General features: G+C 38.5%; 1 protein-coding gene across 9 annotated transcripts in view; it reads right to left on the reverse strand.

Annotated features, from left to right (window-relative positions):
• The window catches only part of ARID1B (AT-rich interaction domain 1B), a 325,355-nt gene that overhangs the window by 228,152 nt on the left and 78,034 nt on the right, over nucleotides 1-19,169 (reverse strand). For all 9 annotated transcript variants that reach the window (XM_027905010.1, XM_027905001.1, XM_027905021.1 and 6 more), the window contains exon 3: nucleotides 17,321-17,467. In XM_027905010.1, the coding sequence (XP_027760811.1) occupies nucleotides 17,321-17,467 (147 nt within the window). The remainder of the gene's footprint in view (nucleotides 1-17,320; nucleotides 17,468-19,169) is intronic.

The following is a 19,169-nucleotide window of genomic DNA, read 5'->3' on the forward strand; positions in this document are numbered from 1 at the left end:
ACAGGCATTCATAATAAACTTGGCAACCCCAGATTTCAACTTCCAGTTCAGCATGCAATGTCGTTCTTCCTAATTCTTAAAAAAATATACCAAATTAAAACCACTTGTCAAAACAACAACAACAACAAAACCACGCAGAAATACCAAGAGTGGTGAAAAAGGATAAATGGAATATTCAGTTTAGGGGATGTCCTTGTAGAAACACAATTGTTCCTTTTCCCAGACACTACAGGATTTTGCTGGGAAGCAAAACATGTTTTATATTTTGAAAAATCAGGAGCTATAACTTCCTTATGAAGTATTAAGCATTTTTTCCCACAGGTTTACAAGATTTTAACCTTACTTCCTACTGAAATTTCCAGGGACACTGGTGCAGGAGAGGGTAAAGACAGCATGCTTTCTCATGAGAAATACTGCAGGTTGAATGGAATTTGCTTTTACCCGAGTATTTGAAGACGATGTATGAAATGTCTTTCCTCTCACTGAAGAGCACATTAAAAACTTCATACATGACATCCTTTGTCTTTTTAAATGCACCATTTTCATAGTCTTTTTCTGACTGTGGAAAAAAGTCAAATCCATTTGCTCTATTCTAGATGAGGTTTGGAAACACACAGAAATGAGCATTTGTTAATGATGCAGGCACCTGTGCATTCCAAATGGGACTGAGATCACAAACTCGTTCTTACATTCTCCGTGAAGCTGTGTAGATATGTGGATCACTGAAAACTTGGAAAGCAGCTCTTGAGAAGTAAAGAATCAGTTTGCTCTCAGTAAGCTGCAAGCATGGGAATCTCCCAGATGAAATATGCATGGGACTGTGTGTATAATTTTATGTGTTTATACATATGCATTGTCCAATAAAAACAGTCCATTTATATACTAAACATAATGATTAAATAATAGCATATTTCACTAAGAGGTTGGCTTCATAACCAAAATAGTGCTTAGTATCATTTTCACTGAAAAACAGAAGAGAGAAAATCCCTACTGCCTTTCTTCAGTTACGCATTTGGAAATTTTGTTAACATACAGCAAATTACAGAATAGCTACAACAGATTTTGAGAGATAAATAAGAAATAAGGACAGAAGCGTTAGGGCAAATTATCTGTCACGGAAGAAATGCGTGGAATTGGCAATTCTCACCTGCAGCTTTGAAAGGTCATTTTTCTTTTTAGCATCTAGGAATGGATTTATCGGGCACTGAACAGAGGGAACATGAGGGGAAGAGGAACATGTTACCATGTGTTGTTCTAAGTCACGGCTGAGGAGTTCCCCATTGATACTGGGATTCCTCATTCTTTTTCATTTGACTCCCAGTATTTCATCCATCACTAACACTGGCTTTCAAAGCAAAGCTTATGATTTTTTATGAATCACAGAAAATTCATGTATGTCAGAGAGAAATCCAGGCTTTTATAAACAGAAGGCTACAAGTTTCCACTCAGAACTTCCCAACTTGGCACAAACCCAATCATATCATAGCTGTTACAGCACAAACTGTCAACAAAGTTATAAAATAACTAAAATCAGGGTTTCCTCCATCAGATTTTAGAAAAGCACAAGGACAAATAATCTGCAAGTCATAAACATATACTCAAAATAGCTGATGTTTAGACTTTTTCACACTTTTCAAAATACATTTATACTGTGAAACAGGTAGGGAAAAAAGTATTAGACGCAGTCTAAACCCCATGTATTGGGAAAGCTGTTCAGAAATCTATCCATATACAATTATTACATTTGTGTGGTAATAATAATAACAGCAACAAACTGCTTATCACCCACAGAGGCAGGACTAGTTATTCTCCTCCTAGTCACATACACTTTTAGCTTGTTCTGCAAATTGTGGTATATGGAGCTCTAGATTTGTGAAGTCTGAGGAGTAAGGGAGGAAATGGGGTATTTTTTCCCTCTTAGTCTTTGCTACTGTATTCATCTTACAGACTTTCAAAGTCTCTAATTCTGGTATGGGATTTCACTACCAGAGAGGTTTAAAGCAACTGAGTGAGCCTATGCACTGGCCCACAATAAAGTCAAAGGCTCCTTATTCCTGCCTCCCACAATTCTTCCATCTGGACACACATTCCTTACTTTGTATCAGTGGTCTTTATTAGACCATTTTGTTAAGTGGTGTTAAGTTTGTTAAAACTTGCCAGGTAAGTAACTCCCCCCAGCTTTATCACTGGTTACTGAGTAGAACTGTCGTCGGGAAGGGCTGGGTGAGCAAGAAAGGAAGGAAATCGTCCTCCTTCAGCAGCAGCCAGCCATGAGCCTGGCTCCACACTTCCAGCAGTCAACTACACTGAGACCACTTTGGAGTAGGCCACTGACAAACGACCTTTTCCCTTTTTCGTGTGCAATGCTAACTAGTGTCATGCTTTCATGCTCTGGCTGGTCCTATGCTAAAACAAGCAAGCCTGTCCACACTGACGTATTCTCTGCAAATGTGAATGAATATAGTCTTGATAATGCTGGAAACCATGTAGATGAAATGCACATTTGTTATAAGTTCTGCTGAAGAAGATTAGATCTAATTATAAATAGCTTAGATTATTTTTAATGGAAAATGAAGGCATAGGGAAAATATTACTGTTTGAGGGAAAACCACATATAAAGAAGGGCTGGGTGAGAAATATCATTCAGGCTTCATCTGCTTCTGCTGCAGTGAGTTTCAGAGGGATAACATGACCACCCAGGAAGATAAGTACCATGATGGTTAAATAGAAAGAAAATAATTTATTGAAAATAATATGCTAGACTTCAACTTGAAAAACTCATTAAAAACTATTTTAGCTTATGTTCTTGATTCATTGGGTTGATCCTTAGAAGACTTCAAGTGTGAGAGCAGCAAATTCTACAGCAATGTGACAAGAGCAAAGTCGAAAGCAAATTTCCCCCTGTCCCCAGACTACTTGAGAATGGAAGTCAGGACCCAGTATAGCAGTAAGAGGAGTGCACAGCCCTACAATACAAGATTATTTTACTCATCTATGACAGAATACTATTGAACATAAAGAAGCCAAGTGATATGTTAGGGGCTATAGAAGGACATTCCTTGTTATGACTTAACCAAGCATCATTGTTCATTCTGTGTAGATAAATACATATCAATTACATTTCCACTATTTGCACCTTCTGCACAAAAAGGCTACAATAAAGAAAAAAATTACTTACCAGAATGGTGGCATATCCCTAAACAGCCAACTTCTATCCCAACCCTAATACCTAACATGTCACCTACCAAGTTGTTTACTCTCTGGCAGCACAAAACTGACAACAAAGGACAGCCAACCTGTTAGAGGAATACTGTAGGTAAGGCTGCGCTCATAAAAAATGTTGTGCCCACAGGCATAGGCAACACTGAGTCTCATGCAAGCAGCCCTCTGGGGACCGATCCACTAGGGACAAAAGAGCAGAGAGGTTTGCTTGGATCCTGGACAGATTGTCTGCAGAAGTCCTGCAGTTTGTAGATGGACTCTTGCAGAAGATCCTGGGTCAAGAAGAAATGCATATATATGTGTCTTGAATTTTATGAATCAGAAATGGAAAAAAAAAAACAAAAACCACAAACAAACAAACAGACAAACAAACAAAAAACAATAAAACAAGAAAACCTAAAGCCTTGAAGAAAAGAAAATTCGTATCTTGCAGCTGGAGAGCATTGTGCACAAACCAGCAAGCACGTCTCTTACTGCAGAGAAGGAACAGGTGATTTCAGGAAAAAATTTGTTTTGTAGGTCCCAGCACCTATTACGCCAACAAAAAAGAAGAGAGTGCTAACCACCGGAGGTGGATTACCAATGCAGTCTGGTAATCCTCTTAAACACGCTAGTCTGTGTTTACGTGATGAACTGAATAAACCCTGTTCACAACCAGAGTACGTAAATAATTTCAAGCCAACCCTCTACCACAAAAACCTGAATGGAGACAAGGCAAGCAGTTGTCCCGAAGTACGGCAGCCAACAGGCTGATGCCATTTGCTGACTGTTGCTTCAGTGGGACTTGCAAGCAGCGACTGTTCCTCTTTCAGGTTGTTATAGTTTGCCCACAGTCAAGCCAGGGCAAGAACAAGTCCTCAGAAACAAAGATGATACTTTGCTTCACCCAGTTAGTTTTGGTCTTCATCTTCATTACACGTACTAGAGGGAGGGAAGAACTTTAGAAACATGCCAAAGCAAAACAGCCCTTCTTTTTTCAAAAGGAGAAATTCATCCAGAAATCATACCTAACTCCTCAAAGGAAGATCCTACCATTTATGTGGAGACATTTGGCAAACCTGCCAGTTTGGATGCCTCAAGTGTAGATCAGTCATTGTCAGTAACACACCTCGTCTTCTTCAATGTTATTAATACCTTCCGTTCAAAGATACCTGCAATTGCTTTCTGAAACTTACTGTTTCCTAGGTGCACTTTGTTAAACTAATTTTTAAAAAAAATTTACAATGGGAACATAATTTTCTTCCTTTAGGGTCCCAGTTATCATGGAATGACATCCAAGTTAAGCCATAAGACACTGGGGAAGGAAGTAAAAAAAATATACTTTACGTAGCAGGCAGCAGTTGATGCAAAAGATAGGTAACTTAGGTAAGCAAATATATTACTAATGGTCAGTCCATCAAAATTCTCCAGAAGTTATTAGAAAGTCAGACTACCTAACTATGGAAGGTTTTTCCCTCAGAATATGCTGAAAACATTTTAAACACAGATAGGGTCAAAAAAAGCTCTCCACATCTTACAGGGAGATTTTTTGTTTGGATAACATAGCTTCGAATCACATATTGGGTAATCCAGGCCAACTAACAAGACAGAAGGGTCTCTCCTCCTAAATGCTCTAGTCCATTTTCACATGTGTCTCATCTATATGGCCTCCAGGACCCACATTAAGCAAGTGATGCAGGAAGAGCTCCAAGATGAAATCATTCTCAGAAACCCTTATCTCGCTATTCTCTTTCGCCACTATTGCATTCCATGGATCACAGAGCATATCAATAGCGGATTTAATCAGAAACAAGACATTTCTTCTGGTTTTCTTCTGTCATACTTGTAACATGCCACATGAAAAATAGGCGAGTTTGATGTTCATATTAAAATGTGACTGCTGCACACTGAACAGCCTGATAAACAGCTGTCAGCTCTTCCTTTACAGGCAAAAAAAAGTAGGTTTTTTGTTCTGTGGATGTAAAGTTTCACTGTAAATAAAGAGATGAGAGAGAATTCGAAGTAATCTGAGAAATATAACTTGGAAATGAGGGGTAAAATGAGCATTTTATTTCCATGCATTTTCCCAGGTTTACAGAGCTTTTTGGACTTTTCCTAAAAAACTATACAAGGCTCAACAGTCCAACCACGCTTTCATTTTCTACACCCCCTCCTTCCTCTCCCTACCCATCCTTTCACTGACAAAGCTATATTTAAAACAAACCAGAACAAACATACAAAAAAAAAAAAAGTGTGGGTTTTTTGTTTTGTTTTGGTTTTTTTTAAGAAAAAGGACTGGCCAGCTTTGCATGTCCTATTCTTTATAGTCATTTGGGACAGACTACCATGTTCATGTGATGGCTTACAGATTTTGTGCCATCCAGCATCCTGCCCTGCCACACTAGTTCTTCCTAAAACTCCAGGAGGAATGCATCACTTCAGCAGACCCGAGATGAAAATATGTGCTAAGAAACAAGCTCTGCACCCCAAAGAAACAGCTAAACCCGGCAAAAGGTGAGAGAGGGGTAGGATTTAAAACCTGCCATTCGTTTCAACTCGGCTGCTGCAGAAGCAGGGAGCTGGGGGCTCTGTGCCCCAGAGGGCAGCAGCCTGCCCCAGACTGCCTGCCGCCGCCGCCGAGGAAGTTCTCCCAAGCATACGGCTCGCTGGCAGAAATGAGGTCAGAGCACTGCCCGCAGCTTATAGCAGAGCTGAAAGCCTGAAGCCAGCTTACCGAATAAAGAGAAAAGCTGCACCGAGAGCAGCTGCTACCTCTAGGCTAATAGAGCTAGGTACCCAAGGATGAGACTTCCTCAGTCGAGACCGGGAGACATTACTTCAGTGTTTTCTTAGAGGCACATCTGTATGTGTGCTTCGAGGTAAAGCCAGGACTTCATCTGAAGGCTCATGAAAACCCGCAAATTGGTTAGGAAAGGCTGCAAAACACCACCGAGGCTGCATTTAAAAAAAAAACAATGGAGAGGTTTGTTTCCTACTCTCCATCCCTCAAATACAGAGCTATATTACATTATAGACATTTATATCACAGTCCAGTGATACCTGCTAACTTACTCCCTAATACTCGCACATGGAGGTTTCTTCAAAATGAAGACTGAAAGGAGATTTGCCTACTATTTTATCCACAGTACAATCATAGGAGAAGGAACCAAAGCTCAGATACAAAAAAGTCTGTAACAAACTTGGTAAAGAAGGTGTTCTCACCTGGTGTCTACTGTTTCCGTTAACTTAATTTTTCAGTATGTGAAAAGGTTAGTATGTCACATTTGGAACTACTGGAAGGAGAGAATTAGTTGCATTACCATCCTTTCTTTCTCTGCAGTCTGTGAAAACACACAGTATCTGTGCAAAAATTCAAATCCTGCGCACCACATGGAACAATATCTTAGTCCAAGGAGTGGAAAGAGAGCAATAATTTCCAAAAGCAAGCACTCACCGGCAGAAGCAATTCAATGGACTGCACAACACATCAGTTTAAACCAACAGCAGCAAACCATTTATTTAATCTTTTGAGGTAGAAAAGTCTTCACCACCATCACCACAACCACAGTTTTCTCAAAAGAAAATATTCCCTACTGGACTGGTGCTGGGAGTGCCAGGAGGAGGGAGTAAGTGGGTGGTAAACAAGTGAAAGAAGTGATGAAAACTTAAAACTCTGAGACCAGACCACTGAATAGTCTTTAATACAGCAACGAAAACAGAGTGACTTTCATTAAAAGTCACCTCTCTTTATGTATTAATCCTATCATTATTATATTAAAATAATCCTCTCCCTTTTTGTGAGGGTGAAAGAGGGCAATCTTCATGAATTCTGCAGGCAGAGACTCAAAATCCAAACACACATTATTTAGCCTTCTACCTAAAAACATGCAAGTGGAAGACACCCAAGACAGCTTTTTGGCAGTCAGGGATAAGCACGAGGAAGACGTGAAGAGAGACTGTGCTCTTACAGAACTTGATTTATTGAGGGACAGCTCACCAAGCCCAACAGTTGTTCTACCTCCCGCAACATAAACACCAAACACAGTTTTGTCAACGTGTAAAGGTAAACTTGTTTTTTAAGTGGTATCTTATTTATTTCAATTTGCTGTTTCATTCTTTGTTGTATGTATCTGATTGCAACAACTAAAACACCCTGTACCAATTCAGCTGCACACTCCAAAATCTCTTTGAAATTCTACTACAGCAGGAGAAGGCAGCAGTAAAAGGGAAATACTGGAAAGGATAATGAATACATATAAAATATATGCTGGTCTATATTCAGATAATACATTGTCTCAACAACAAAATCCCAATGCAAAATACAGAAAATAAAATTAAATATATGTACACTGAACATCTTCAATTATTAAAGAAAACACGGGCAGCCAGAAAAATGCAGTGGTAAATTTTATGCCAGGAAATATCAACAAACTTATTTTCTTACCTCTGAGGAAAACAATGTATATTAATTCAAAGGTCATAAGAGAATACTGCTATATTGCAACTGGCCACAAGATGTAATTTACAAGAACACTAAAATCTGGAATATATACTGCTCATATGGAACTAAAAAAAACCAAAACAACAAAAAGCCAAAACCAAAACCAAACCAAACCAAAAAAAACAACCAAAACCACCCCAACACCCCACCAAAAAGCCCTTACCAAACAGATTAATTAGTACTTTTCAGACTTTACAACATGATCACTTAATTCTAAATGCTATTCTATTTGCATTGTAGAGTTTTCCTTATAACAGGATTTGTGCCTTTATATTCTAAAACATTCACGCAGACGACTTTGTCTATGAACAGCCATCAGATTAACGAATCATAAAATACATGACTATTACATGATCAGGTATCTTTTGGTAAACTCACTATTCTGTTTAACTTACTGCTAAATTTCAAAGGTACAGATAAAATTATTTCTGGGATATTAATTTAGCTCTCAGAATAACATTAAAAGAAAACCATCACTGAGTAATAAGGAGAGTGGTAAGGGGAGCAACAATAGTTATGATCACTAATCTCCTACAACAAAATAGTTTTTATCAGCCTGCATTCCAATAGTTTTACTATCAAGCTAATTAATTGACTCCTATGCCAATATCTAAATGCCAAGCAATTAATGGCACTGAACTATAAAAGGCTTTGTCTTTGCTCTTGTAGAGTTATTTTATAAAGCAAATGCAATTCTGTCACTGCGCTGATTTAACGCAGGCTTTGTGAGGTTAATATTCCCAAGCAATTGCAAAATAAAGAACTCCTTTAATTAACCTTCTGTGATTTAAATACTGAGAGAAATCAGAATGTAGAAACTTTAAATAATACCACCATCATAACAAAAACAATAACACTTTATGGATGAAAGCCAAACCACTGATTTGAAAACTTTGAGAAAACATTTGAACACATGTATATTACTGTTATTTCTAAACTCATTAAAAATACTTTTCTCTAAGCATAGCATACTAAATCCATGGTAAATTTTACACAGTTTTTGTAGCTGAGCTGAAAAATGTTTCCTCTCAGGATTATTTACTTATAAATACTGAAGCTTTTCATTTGAAGAAATGATTCAGCATCCCCACCTTTTGCACTAGAATGCTTTACAGAGATTTCTGTTACATACACAGGACATTGCCTGCTAAATCTACAAACTAATTGCATGTAAGTAACTGACCACTTAAAAATAAAGGAGTAAAACAGGACTTCCCTCTTCCTCCCAGACTAAGTTTTCTCTCCTTCCAATTTAGGTGAAAGGAGGCTTTTATTGCCAGAGTTTCTTTATTATATTGTACGCTAACTTCGTTTTAGTCCATGAAAAAAATCATCAGGACTCAGGCCTTTCAGCGTTGCGCACTTACAAGCACAAGAGCTGCAATATGTCTGCCAGGTTCAGAAAGATACAAAGACATGCGAATAAAAATTAAAAACCAGCAGGGTACAGGTGGTCATGAATATTCCTGCCAGGTTTGCAGCATGCTCTGACCTATCTCCTCTGACTATCCGGTCAGGTATCATCAAACCCCCATCAGCAGCAGATACCTCAAGAGGTGCACTTGCTGGTTTCTCAGGAGAAGAAAGCCAACCTTCAAAATCCCTCCTTCAAATGGAAAAGCCTGCTTTCGTCAGAAAACCATTAAGAGATGAACACAGCAAAAGGACCCACATACTGCGAAAATGTTTAACTAAAATGAGGGAACTTTAAACTGAAGGTGCCATACAGTTGTTGAGACAACTCCGAGGCAAACACTTTCACTGACAGTCCTTTGGAAGATTATAAAACAGATGTATAAACACAATCTTGCTACATTTTATACATGAACAGTAGTACCACTTTGCAAGATAAAGTATTTCTCCTTTCCCAGTAATATCACTCAACAAATCCAAGTTACTACAAAGACAGATATGTGTAAGGGGTAATTAGACATGCTAACTTTAACAGCTTCAGAGTTAACAGACTGGAGTTGGATTTTTATTTGCATAAATTGATCACCATGTCTGTAAACACTCTTCTTAAAATCACAGGGCCAAGAAAGTCTTCTCTAAATCTGAACGCAGATTTCTGGGTTTGGTCAACAAGCCTTCAGCAAAAATAAGCCTGCACTGCTGTGAGTGCTGCTCCATGCTATGCCCTCAATTTTGTGTTTGTGCTCAGGTGTGAGTTTACAGACAATTATACGTGCTTTTTCTGCCTGACTCTATTCCTGCTAGCTACTTGGCTCTGGAAGATTATTCTCCAAGTCTGACAAGATAACACCTATTATAATCTTATAAATACAGAGAGAAATTGCTGCAAAAAGAGAGAAGTTTGACACATTTCCTGGAGGGATATAAGCAATGCTGAGCAAATAGAGCAGTCCCCAAATGGACAATAATCAGCCATTCCCACTACTGGAAAAAGCTGTAGCACAACAGGAGTCATGGTTTCACTGAACTCCGAGCTGAATAAGTAACCTCCACCACACAGATAAATAGCCTTACGCTTAACACTTATTTGCTATCCTAGCAGCATCATGATTATGAAATACAACTTGATAAAAGCAGAAATCTAACTGGCAAAGAATTCAATCAATAGTCATTGAACCTACACAGGTTCAAACCTCACTTGCCCTTCATGAAAATATCACATGCTTAAGAAAGGCTCAAAAAGGATAAATCAGTTTTATGCACAAGATCATTATGGTTCATAAGTATTTCAACAGTTTTTAAGTCACTTTGGTGTTCAGCAGGTGCTGGTCACTGGTGGCTTGTCTAGAAGCCAGGATTTAAGTCATGGTGTGTGAATTTGGAAGACAGTTGCTGAAAACTGGCTCTCCCTCTCTGCTTGCCCCAAGTCCAGCCAAGCTTTAACTACAGATGCAAGAACTCAAGATTGTGCTCTGCCTTTTGGTATCTACCCGACCTCTCTGAAGTAGGCTGGCAACAGAAGGTTCAGCATACCAAAATGGATGCTTTCACACAAAGTTATACTGTTGGTGTTCCTTGTCTCTAATTTCAACCCATAAAGGAGGCTGAAAAAGCTGACATAAGAACATGTATCTGTATGAGTTCTTACTGTCATAAATCTGGGGTTGAATGTTTTAAAGGAACTGCTTCTGCCCTGTACCTCTTCACTCTGGAAAGAATACAATTTCTCCTTAGCTAAAAGCAAGTCCAGCATTTCAGGACAGTGTGAGTATACACTGAGCACTAGGCATCTCTGTTCCTGAGATGACGAAAGCCATGAAAGTTTTATGGTACACAAGTACATCAGCCACTGCTGCTGATGGCAGGCAACAATCTCTTTTGAACATTAAATTTGATTATGAGTTCTCATATAACTGTAATAACCAGCTTCCACAAAGAATGCTTTCCTATATGCCTGGCAGCAAATGTCAGATTAACATACAAGCTTGTTCTTTCCCAGATTTCCTGTGGCTCATAACACAACAAATATTAAGCGCAACCACTCATCTAGTAGTAGACGATTACAGACACAAAAGTTAAAAGGACAGAAGGACAAATGATTTTTATTATAACTTTAAGACATAAACATCTGTATGTTACTCTTTAAAACAAGTTTAAATTAAATTCTGCAGGATTTGAGACTAAACTACAATACAGATTGCTAATTCTGTGCCAATTTCTAGTAGCTTAAGAGTGAAGATTTTATTATAAAGAATAATTGTGTTGAGGTACACAACTTAAATTTGGACTCAGTGAGGACTGTCTGTATTACTTACTAGTGAATTTGGTATTTCCATGTAACCCACTTATTTCTAACTTACAATAGCATTTTTGTACAGTGTTACACCCCAAAACAGCTTGACGATGTTAATTAACACGCTGCTTACTATACTGTTAAAAGAACTTTAGCAGCTCACATTGAATTTAAAAGCAATACTTCATCCTCATTGTACCAAAATCACTTTAATAATTTGATGCATTTTGCCACAATACAATTTGTTCTGTTTTCATGACAGTCTTACAGCTTGGACATGAAAACAGATTAATTAGTTTCACATTTTGTTCACATTTTCATAGACTGTTTCCCATTGGGAAATGTTTTAGCTGTCCTACCTTGCACTGACTCAACACTCGAAACAGATGTCTACGAAAGAACATTCTCATCATCATCTCAGGCTTGCAACTGAGACTAGTTCCAACCATCGATCCCAGTTCAGGGAAATGGAAAGAAGTCACAGCCCCTTGTGGTAGCGGCAGTGGTCCCCAACCCTCTGCTTGAAGACACTGACTGAGGTGTCACCAGAGATGCTTCCCACCTTCTCATGTGCACTGCCTTCCTATTTTGGATGCTCTTCTACCTGCACTACTAAAATGAGTCACAGATTCTTACTGGCCCAAACTGTGTTTGTCCCCCTGGCCCACTCTCAGAAAATAAAATCACTGCTTACTGTACTCTTTATTCATCCTGTACAATTTGCATTGTCAAAAAATCTCGCCAAGATCAGTAGGTCTGATCCGTAGGTAGCATATTATATGGGGGGGGCAAACAAGGTTTTGGCCAGCTTTTAGAACATTAAAATAAAACCTGACAGTGAGGGAGTCTTGCTTATTTGTTTATAAAACATTTTTTCCTTTTAGATAAAAGCTGAGTAAAGATTGAGCCTCAACTACTGGACTGTTCCTAAAAAAACCCACCCTAGTAACCACAAGAAAATGACGTAAGAACACACACAAAACCACTTTGTGAACAGTTAACCAGAAGGATCAATGCCCCAGAAAAGGGCACATGCACGCCCCACCTCAAGGACCTGCCACACTTTTTCCTCTCTTAATCTCATGCCTGCACGTGAGAAAGGGGATCAGCAAGTATAATCCCATTCTGTTCTGGAAATTTGCAAGCAGAAAACTTCCAGAAATGTGTAAAACAAAGGACAGCTTCATTCAGAGTAACAGCAGCAGGTGTTGAATAAAATCACTGCTTTTGTTTAACTAAGGGTGAGACGATAACTATTTTTCAGATCCATTTCATCTGTGAAAAAGTGATATGGTCCCAACTCATAAAATAACACAATAAAGCTCAAAGGCATGATCCTATCTCAATACATGTGAACACATGCTACATAAACCAAGAAAATATATAAACATGGCTGTTTACAAGCCAGTTGTAATGCCAGGAAAGCATAATAACCAAAAATATACATCACACTATCTTAACAAAATAATGTTTAATGATGACAGTTTAAGTTTGCAATTACATGACATTCTTGAGCAAAATATCACTTCCACTTATGGCAAAAGATTTAAAACTGCAAAAACAACTGAAGCATTTATTCATTTATATGCGATTTCAAGATGAAAAACCCTGCCAAGGGCAACACCACAGTAGTGGAGCACATCTTTCTTTCTCTTTTTTCTTTTAAAGAGCAATAAAGGTAAAAAAGTTTAAAAAAAAAAAAAAAGGCAGTATCTACATCTACTGGCAATATCTACAATATCTAATGATCAATGAATCTGCTACTGCAATAAATTTGCTTAAAATAAAGCTCTTCCTTTAATGGTTTTTACACAGCAGGCTCCTGATATGAAGAGGGAATGACTGATGCTGGCTTACAATATGGCTCTATAGTAAACTGTGCCAGTATTGCTATCAAATCACCTCTTATGAAACTCCCTTTCTGCCCACCATGCAATCAATTTAACAAAGATCTAAACAACTTAACAGTTCAAACATTCAAACAAATCCCATTCTCCTCCTTCCCCTCTACGCTTATTAGAACAATAAAAGTCACAAGTCACTGGAACAGTCCCAGAAATTGTTTTATCTGTTTACTTTTATTAGACAAGATTGCATATTGAATTCAAGTGAGTCAAAGAAAAACAGCAATGGTTTCATACTTCCACAATATCTGAGAAATGAAGATGAGTACCAATTCTAAGGCACAACACACGGTTATACCTGACTGCAGGAGTTCATTCACATTCTGTCTAAAAGAGCAAAAATAAAATATTATCTGTAAAAAATTTCGCATCAGTTTTCTCCCTGTAACAGAATACCCAGAACATCACACTACAGGGTTTTACATACAAGGAAACTAGTGGCAAGAAAAAGTCCATCATCCAGCCAGAATAAACACTACTTTCAGCTTTATAATCTCCAAAACAAGTAGATTGGCATAAATCTACAAGGGAAATGAAGAAAATACAGTAGGGAAAAGAAGGCAAATTAGAGAAGCCCTCTTTCTCCAATCTGGCATCTCCTTCTCCACCCTGAAGTAAAACCAGTTCAATCACACATCACAAAATCAGTACAGAAAGACAAAAAACCAGTTAATGAAGAATATATAAAACATGAAGGAAATTCATTTGCAAGCTGGAAAGAGCAAGCAAAACTAAGGATGACAGACGAAAAGGATGACAGATTGTATGACTGAGACTACCTCGGTTTTCTAATTGACAGGATTATATAAACAGGATGTACTGATATTTTTAAGAGTAGAAATAAGAAAGATACACCACCTGGTGCAACAGGTAATATACGATTCTGTAGTTTATTTTTATATTGTATTTAGAACACATAAAACCAGTATTAAGTCAGAGCAACACAATCACAGATGTTCAAGGAGACCTTCAGAGAGGGATCATATTGTCAATCCTCCAGTTCAAAGCAAGTCTAGCAAGAACAGGGTGCTTGGGGGCCTTGTCTAGTTGAATTTCTCCAAGGATGGAGATTCTGGTCTCTCTAGAATTTTGTGGGTTTTGTCATTTCTGGGTTTGTGGGTTTTTTTTTCTTTTACCAAGTTGCAATTTCCCTTTTCCCAGTCTGTCCCCACTGTCTCTTGTCTTTCCAGTGTACCCCAGAGATGAGTCTGACTCTGCTCTCACCCACATTCCCCCCATTGGTGGCCCCTAAAACTGTATGAGTACCTACTCCTATTTCTCTTCCTAAAATTCTAATCAAAGAAATTCTAATTTTTTAACTATTTCTGAAAGGTAATCAGTATCATATAAGCAGAGACATGCATGCTTAAATAAGGACAGTTTTTAACTTTTTTTTTTTGTCAGCAGTAGAATCTGACATATGTTCCCAACTTTTTTGTTACCCTGGTACTAATTTTTGTTTTGTACACTGGCTACCACTTGATGGTACTTCTGCTACAGACTACTGACAGAGAAACAACCCTGTTGCTGAAGTGCCAGAAGTATAGACTTCAATTTTCTTGTGTTAGGAATTGTTTTCTAGATTAGCAGTTCCCAAAGAATGGGAAAGCACAGAGTGGTGAGGTTTTACAGAGAAACATTAGAGAGGAAGTGTTCACCTCATAACTCGGCTTGAGATAGGGAGATGAGCAGCAATAGAACCTGTCTGGAGACAGGGAAAGAAGCAAGGCCCAAGGTGTTTGAGACTACTTATTATTTATACAAAATAGTCCCATCTACACACAAATACTCCAGGAAAAAAGTCAGTATAATTGAGAACCTGAGATCAGAGTTCAAACCTTAAGAGGCTGACCACTACTTAAAAACAGGCATTCACAAACCATCAAGAATTCAGGTGAAATTCTTACAACTACAGATTACCAACTGCAAGGCTGTATTAGTGAGGACCTAATGCATCATCCCAACTTGCAGATTGAGGCAAAAATGCCTACTGACCTTCAGATACCTGTATTACCCTTGGAGCCTGGATTTAGACTCTCCTTCAAAATCCTCAAAAAAAGCAATTTCAGAATCAAGAGAATATTCTGAGTTGGAAGGGACCCACAAGGACTGATTCCAACTCTTAAGTGAGTGGCCCACATGGGGCCAAACCCATGACCTTGGTGTTATCAGCATCATGCTCTAACCAACTGAGGTAATCTCAGGATCATTTTGGCTACATCGAGGCTGGAACCTTCTACCTGTGAATCTGTTCCTGCCTTTCTCTTCATTCCAGTTCTCTGAAGTCCAAAATATATTGAAGGCTTCACTGTAATTTTGCCTTTATCCTTTTATGATACCTCTCACTTCACTGCACAAACCTTCACTTTACTAGTTGTGAGAGCAAAATATGTAACTGGCACACCTATCAACAGATAAATCAGCGCCCTGTTATACTGAAGTCCTATATAGTTGGTATGTTTTGTATATTTTTTAAACCAAAATACTCAATCCATTCAACTGACAGTATTTAAAATGATGAGGTGTCCAAGGCAGCAAAAAAACCCATTTCAATTTCACAAACTGTGATATGTAGACATTGGAGCAGCTGTGTTTCTTCTATCTCATAGGCTGTATTACTAGGATTTTATCTGCCAAGACTTTACCAAGATGCTTGTGAACAGTATTTTCAAGTCATAGAGAAATCAAGCATTTAATGGCAAAGTAAAAAGGAAGAAAATTAAATTTAAAGACACAACTGTAATCTTTAAAGTTGCAGTTACATATAATCCAAAAGATGGAATGTGGTGACATTTACAAGAATATCATAGATACAATTAAGAATTCTATTTCATAAACCATCCAGCATTTTAATGAAAAAAGTTAATTCTCAATGGAATTTTAAAATGTAGATGAAGAAAAATTAACATGTAATTACACAGTGAAATTATCATAGCTTTATTTTAAAGTCAAAGGAGGGGAGCCTCCAGTATCATTGCCACTTAGAGCATCTTTTGTTAGTTTATTTTACACACTATTTTTATTTCAAGCTAAGATTTCTACACTGCACTAGCATTATCCCAAAATGTTAATCAACCATGCCCGACAGAATTCCCCAGTGATTTGCAGCAAGTGCTGATGCTTCCACTAATACCCAATCTTGAGCAACTCACTTTTGTTAGATTTCCCAGTATGGTGAGTATGCTTTAGTTTCATCCTTCCATTTCCAGATCACCTCTCTGTGATTAACAGACCTGAGACTGCAGATAGAACTGAGCCTACACGTTCAGCTGCATCAGCTATGCACATCCATTTTGTTCAGCATCTAAAATCTGAGTGTTTTTCAAGCTCTGGGAACCAGACCCATACACTATCACTTCTGATCTTAGTTAAAAACAGAATCACTTTAAATTAATTTCAATGGTTAATATATAAAGCACAATTCAAAACCAGCAATGGATATCAAATTATGTAGTTTCACTAACTCAATGTGCAAACTGACAACATTGAAATTAATAGCTGTAATATCCATTTAAAATATCTTTTACAAAGCGCCCTTGACAAAGCAACTCCAAAATGCCTTGAACTCATCTGCTCTCAAATGAAGTAACAAAAAAGCCAAAACAGTAGTGACCAAGTTAGATGCAAGAGCTCTCAACAACATCTGACTTTGAGGGGAAAACAAAACAAAAGCAAAAAACCCTCCAGTCTCCACTGACACCCCATCAAGAAACTGTTACTTCTTTTTAAAACCAGAATTAATAGTTACTAGGGTATATACACTGGCTTTATATGAAATAAAGCCTGAAAGTGTGCCTGTATTTGTGTGTATATCCCTAAAGACTCTTCAGAAGGACGGGGTCTGATTCCAAGTTTATTTAATTTTGCTTAATTTATTATTTAATTATTGCTATTTAATTAACACTGTTCCCTCAAAAAGATAAGGGGTGGGTTTTGTTCACATCACACGGATTATTCGTACGCTTCCAGCTCCGGGGGCGACTGCCAGTAGCAGAGGATGGCACTTACCTGCTGAGCCTGGTACCTCTGCTGGGCCTGCGACAGATACTGTGCCTGGGGCGGCAGGTGCTGAGGCTGCGGCTGCTGGTTGTAGTACGGCTGCTGGCCCTGCTGGCAGTAGCCACTTACACCTTGCTGACCATACTGAGGTGGGATCTGTTGGAAGAGCCAAGCAAAGCAAACGCATGAGTCGAAACAGGAGGGCACGAAACCAAGCTATGTCGCGTCTGTACGGCAGCCTCATCAGAAGGGCTATCCTGAGCTACACACCTGACCCAGCGGTCCCACTCTTACTCAGCACTTAATGCGAGCCCTTAGAGCCTCTTGCCTGGACAGGAGGAGTAGGCCCAAGTGCTCTGTACAGTCACTCTTTCCAGGAACAACTTCTAAGGAAAATTCTGCGCTTCTGAACATCACAGCCCTGTAATGCCCAGCCTTAAAATACAGAAGCAGTTATTTTAAATGTTTGCTCTCCACGGGCACACTCCTGAGGCAGATCGACAGAGGAATCATTCTGATGCACTGACCCAAAAGCATAATTTGAGAAAAAAAAAAAATGGAAAAAAGGGCACAACTCTAAAATACACATTGAAGCATAAATACCTTTTGTTTCTTTTTTTTTTTTTTTTTTGAGCAATCAAGTACTAATTTTTATTACATATTTTTCCCACAACCCTCAGGTTTTTAATGTTTTTACCGTTTAAGCCTTACACAAAAGTCTTGGGGTTTCACAGGATTTTGGTTTTGTCAACCTCAATCTCTCTCAATCTCCTTCCCCCCTACTAAGATATATCTTTTTTAAAAAAATAACAACAAAACACCAGCGCAACACAAAATAACCTGTTACACACCAATCAGTACCCTCATAAACTGAGAATTTAAGTTAGAACAAAATGCAAGTCAATTACAAGGTCGGAGGAGTTTTCTACATGAGTTTAGTATGTAAGTCTTGTATCAACAGACACTGACGTTTTCTTGAGATAACTGAAAGAGCACACTTTCAACAAAGTCCTGCTATTGTGTCTATATTGCCCCAATTTTAGGTACCCTTGCTTTTTCCCCACACTTTGGAATTCAGTATCATTTCAAACAAATGACAGAGGCAGCACAGGACTTCCCCCTTCTAGAATGGACCTCCTGTTGGTCCTGCACATCCCTACTCTGAGCAAGTGTTTCAGATACCCAAGCACATCTGAAATGCTTTCAAATCTGAACTGCTCCCACTGAGTTTCTGACAGACCAATAAATCCGTTTACTCAACATGTAAACACATACCTGTCCTACCTAATGTTAACTTACATTAATTCAACAATACAGGAGTATTTGCTGGGCAATAATACTAATAGTACAAAGTGAAATTTAAATGCCTGTTTAGGCTGTTTTTATTACCACAACTTGATCTGCTCCTGTTACTTCTGCCAGAAGTTGGCTGTGCTAACTCCTAGGGTCAGCGCTGTAACCCCACTTCTGCACTTGTTCTCTTCACTTGTGCTTCTGTTTCCTTTCACCATCATTTCACAGGCAGTTAGATTTTTCTGTGACCAAAGCAACCCTTTCTGATAAATAGCCTCTCCCTGCTGATGCATAAATGAGGCCTTTATAATGCAAACTAAAAAGGGTGTGTTAGAATATCATCAGGCAAACAGACAGCTGGAGTCTGGGATCTGACAGAAGACCACATGGTTATTTGCCCGTCAGCTGCAAAGGTCACAGAGCCTGGACTGGTTCCTAGGCAATGCTGAGGAGAAAAACCTATGTTGTGATCCATCTGGGTCCCAGTAACACTAGGAAGAAAAGGAAAGATATCCTGACAGTAAAATATGGGCTTCTGGAAAAAAGAATAAGAGAACTTGAATGT

This window comes from Empidonax traillii, unplaced genomic scaffold (assembly GCF_003031625.1).
Source record: "Empidonax traillii isolate 1590-97213 ecotype Southwest subspecies unplaced genomic scaffold, ASM303162v1 scaffold24:size2376012, whole genome shotgun sequence".
NCBI lineage: Eukaryota > Metazoa > Chordata > Aves > Passeriformes > Tyrannidae > Empidonax > Empidonax traillii.